The sequence below is a fragment of the Penaeus japonicus genome, unplaced genomic scaffold (genome assembly GCF_977035675.1).
Source record: "Penaeus japonicus unplaced genomic scaffold, GWHDUDI00000001_assembly GWHDUDI00000041, whole genome shotgun sequence".
Taxonomy (NCBI): Eukaryota; Metazoa; Arthropoda; class Malacostraca; order Decapoda; family Penaeidae; genus Penaeus; species Penaeus japonicus.
Window position 1 is genome coordinate 4,933,845 of NW_028234443.1, and position 5,000 is coordinate 4,938,844.

Here is a 5,000-nt window from a genome sequence, read left to right on the forward strand (position 1 = left end):
CATAAACACACACGCACACACACACACACACACGCGCACACACACACACACACACGCACACACACACAAAAACAAACAAACAAACACACATACACATACAAACAAACAAACAAACACACACACACACACACACAAACACACACACACACACTAAACATCTCTCGGTTACTTTATATTGGTTGTTTATATATTCATTGCAAAAAAGGTAAGTACTAATAGCTTTTGTGTTACATTATTTTGCTTGTGAATTATGCAGTTTCATCGTTACAAAGGTAAGTACCCGTAGCTTTTGTGTTTTTTATATTGAGTAATATATTTAATAATATGATCAATATATTTGAATTATAAGATCATGCACAGTATTGTCGTTACAAAGTAAGGACTGTATTTATGTAAGTTGTTTTGTATTGCTTACTTATAGGTGATCCACTGTAATATTTATTGTTGTTATTATGAACCTGGATTCAGTCCCATAACATAAATTTGAAATGATTTTATGTTCGTTTCTTAATACCTATTTTCTTGAAGAGAAATTAGATTCTCTCTCATGGCATACAGGAAGTCCTCATATTCAATAATTAATATGTTTCCGTACTTCGCCTTTTTTCTTTTTAGTAAACACCAAAATTCACCTTCCTTGTCAAAAAAAAAAAAGAAAAAAAGTTTGCTTCTTTTCTAACTATGCAACGCTTTCTTTCATCTGAGAAACAACAACAACAACAACAAAAACATCCCTGTCTACACCACCACGCCTACAGCCCTCCTTCTGAGTTCCCCCTCAACCTCTTCTGTCTCCTCCTCCGCAGGTCGAGGACGACCAGGTGGCCCTCCAGCTACAACTCTCTGACGTGCAGTTCCTCGACTCGGGTCTCTTCATGTGCTGGCGCAAAGGAGTTCGTCCAGACCCTCAGATTCTCCTTACCGTACTAGGTGATTCTTCGGTGGCGACGCTCACACACGATGGGAGGGAGAGGGAGAGGGAGAGGGATGGGAAGGGCGAGGGTGAGGGTGAGAGGGTGAGGGAAGGGGATGAGGGAGGAAGGGAGTGGGAGAGGATGAGGGTGAGGGAGAGGGAGAGGGAGAGGGTGAGGGTGAGGGAAGGGGATGAGGGAGGAAGGGAGAGGGAGAGGGTGAGGGAGGGATGGGGAGGGGAAGAGGGTGAGGGTGAGGGTGAGGGAGGGATGGGGAGGGGAAGAGGGTGAGGGTGAGGCTGACGGAGGGATGGGGAGGGGGAGAGGGAAAGGGAGAGGGAGGGATGGGAAGGGGATGTGGGAGGAAGGGAGTGGGAGGGATGGGAAGGGGATGAGGGAGAGGGTGAAGGAGAGGGTGAGGGAGGGGGTGAGGGTAAAGGGAGGTGGAGAGGGAGGAAGGGAGAGGGTGAGGGAAGGGGATGAGGGAGGAAGAGAGAGGGATAGAGTGAGGGTGAGGGTGGGGGATGAGGGAGGGATGGGGAGGGGCAGGTTCAGGGTGCAAGTGAGGGAGGGATGGGGAGGGGATGAGGGAGGGAAAGGGGGAGAGGGAGAGGATGAGGGAAGAAGGTGAGGGAGAGATGGGGAGGGGAAGAAGGTGAGGGTGAGGGAGGAAGGGAGAGGGAGAGGGTGAGGGAGGGATGGGGAGGGGAAGAGGGTGAGGGTGAGGGAGGGATGGGGAGGGGAGGGGGAGAGGGAGAGGTAAAGGTAGGGAGTATATATATATATCTATATGTCTATATCTATCTATCTCTATACATATACTGTATATATATATATATATATATATATATATATATACATATATATATATATATATATATACATATACATATATACATATACATATATACATATATATATACAAATATAAATATATGTATCTACCTAACTATGTATATATATATATATATATATATATATATATACACATATATATGTATGTATACATATACATATGTATACATATATACATACATAAACAATATATATATATATATATATATATATATATATATATATATATATATATATATATATATATATATATATACATATATATGTATGTATATATATATACACATATGTATACATATATACATACATAAACAATATATGCGTATACGTATTTAAATGAGTGAGTCCGTGGGTTTGTGTTTATTTCTGTGTATTTGCGAGCGCGCGTGTGTGCGTTTCTCTCCATCTAATTATCTCTCTGTATGTGTACATCCTTTCACTCGATAGTTAATCAAGCACCCATCCCTCACAGAACCAGGCACAACTTCAGAGCGACAGGTGATCACACAGCTGACTGGTCCAACGGAGCTACAGTATGGCGAATCAGCTGTTTTCACCTGCAACATCAAACCAGCTTGGCCAGTCAAGGTGAGTCTGTTGAAGATAATGACCCATTATTTTGATATTATTTTGTTGTTTGGGACAGCAGTTACTCGATTTATTTTAGGTTAAATAGAATATTGTGTGTAATTGCGTTGTGATATTGCTTTAAGATTGACTGTTGATTATCTGTTCAGTGCATTGTTTTTTTTTTTTTTTTTTTTTTGTCATGGAGGAAATTTGATCGGATTTTAAAAATATGTGTTACACTTTTTCATATTCTATATTGATTTTTTTTTTTTTTTGCTTTAGACGTAATTAAAATAAATATGAAATCACATATGTTTGTCTCGCTTTTTCCACCTCACTTCGCTCACGATGGTGATTTGTTTGATTAAAATGCTAATAAAAAATTGAATGACTTCAATCTATATTCAATGAATTTAATTAAAGACGTGATTTTATTTTCGGATTCCCTCTTCTCCTGCTCCGCTCACAATGGTGATCATTTTTGTTTTTCTGATTTTTGTTATCAGTCAATTCATTGATTTATTATAAATATCATCATGAATATTATTACTGTTATTATTATCATCTTTATCATTATTCTTCTAATCATTATCGTTTTAATCCTTATCATCATCATCCTTACCCTCATTATCAGTGTTATCATAATCATCATCATCATTACTTAACCTTTTCCATTCCCACACTCCCCTCCTGAAGGTGACCTGGCTCAAGAACGGCGCCGAGATCCCCTTATCTGCCAGGATCTACACGCAGAAGGTACAGCGGGTGGCGGCGGAGGACGGGAACGGCGAGATCCTGCAGGCGACCCTCACAGTGGACACGGTCAGGAGCAACAAGAACTTCACCTGTAGCATCGACACGGAACCACCGGAGGAGCGGAGTATCCACGTCACTGTTAGAGGTTAGGGAGGGAAGGAGGGAGGGGAGGAGGGAGGGAGGCAAGGAGGGACGGAGGGACGGAGGGAGGGAGGGAGGGAGGGAGGGAGGGAAGGAGGCAAGGAGGGAGGGAGGGAGGGAGGGAGGCAAGGAGGGAGGGAGGGACGGAGGGAGGGAGGGACGGAGGGAGGGAAGAAGGGATGATATCTGCAGGCACGTCTTTATCTCTTTGAGTTTCTGTCTGTCTCTGCCTCTCTCTCTCTCTCCATTTCTCCCTTCCTCTGTCTAACATCTCAATCCATCCTTTACTAAGAAAATGGACCGCACTCCCTTTATTATAAATATCATTCTTATTACAGTCACCAGCACAAGCGAAATTAGCCCCGCCCCCTCCTCCCCACTGTTCCCAACTCAGCCAATCAGGTCCTCAGCATTCACTCGTCTTGTCTCCAGCGAGAAACGTGACTATGATTGGTCACAGATGTATGGAGGGCGTGGCTAATTTCGCCCGACTTTCTGCCGGTGACTATACCTTAATTATTGAATACCGATCCTCTTATTGTATCAATATGTGTTATATCCTTAATCCTTCCCTTGACAGTGGCGCGAGTGGACTCCCTGACAGCAGAGCCAGACAAGGACACGGTGGAGTATGGACAGTCCATGAAGCTCACCTGTGTCGTCTCAGGCACGAGGTCAGAGGTAAGGCTCATATGAAGACGGGAACACAAAAAGATGCACATATGAATATACATATAGAATTATATATCCATATCTATATCTATATATCTATATCTTTATCTATTTATCTATGTATATATATACATATATATATATGTATATATATATATATATATGTATATATATATATATGTATATATAGATACATATACATACACACACACACACACGCACACACACAAACACACACACACACACACACACACACACACACACACACACACACACACACACACACACACACACACACATATATGTATATAAATATATGTATATATACATATATATATATATATATATATATATATTTATATATACACACACATGCAGACAGACACACACACACACACACACACACACACACACACACACACACACACACACACACACACACACACACACATATATATATATATATATATATATATATATATATGTATATATATATATATATATATATATATATATATATATATATATATATATATATATATATATATATATGTATATACATATATACACACACATGCAGAGACACACACACACAAACAAACAAACACACATACACAGAGAAAGAGACAGAGAGAGATAGAAAGAGAAAGAACAAAAATAAGAGCTAGAAAAAAAAACAGATAAATAGATACGTATACAAAAAACAAAACAAAACATAGACAGACAGAGACCTTAAACAAACCACCTTCCCTCCCCCCACCCCCTCCATCCCTCCTTCAGATAGTATGGCTCAAAGACGGCTCTGAGATGATCTTCGGACCATCAGCTCCCGGACGAGAAAAGGTCTCAACGGAAAGATCTCGTGACGTCACCGCTTCCACCATCTACATTGACTCGGTTTCCTTTCAAGACAACGGACATTATGTTTGCTACATCCCTGGCGCCTCGAAGGATATTCTTATCAATATTGATGGTTGGTGTTGTTGTTGTTGTTTGTCTGTCTTCTTTTTCATCTTCTTCTTCGTTTCCTTCTTCTTCTTTTTCTTTTTTGTTTTTTTCTTCTTCTTCCCCCTAATTTTGGTCCTTCTTCTTTTT

At 40.5% G+C, this 5,000-nt stretch overlaps 1 protein-coding gene across 1 annotated transcript in view; it reads left to right on the top strand.

Moving 5' to 3' along the window:
* The window catches only part of LOC122246883 (uncharacterized), a 115,029-nt gene that overhangs the window by 38,080 nt on the left and 71,949 nt on the right, over positions 1 to 5,000 (top strand). The window contains 5 exon segments of the mRNA XM_086534326.1: positions 807 to 930; positions 2,239 to 2,354; positions 3,033 to 3,237; positions 3,814 to 3,914; positions 4,686 to 4,878. Of these exon segments, the coding sequence (XP_086390452.1) occupies positions 807 to 930; positions 2,239 to 2,354; positions 3,033 to 3,237; positions 3,814 to 3,914; positions 4,686 to 4,878 (739 nt within the window).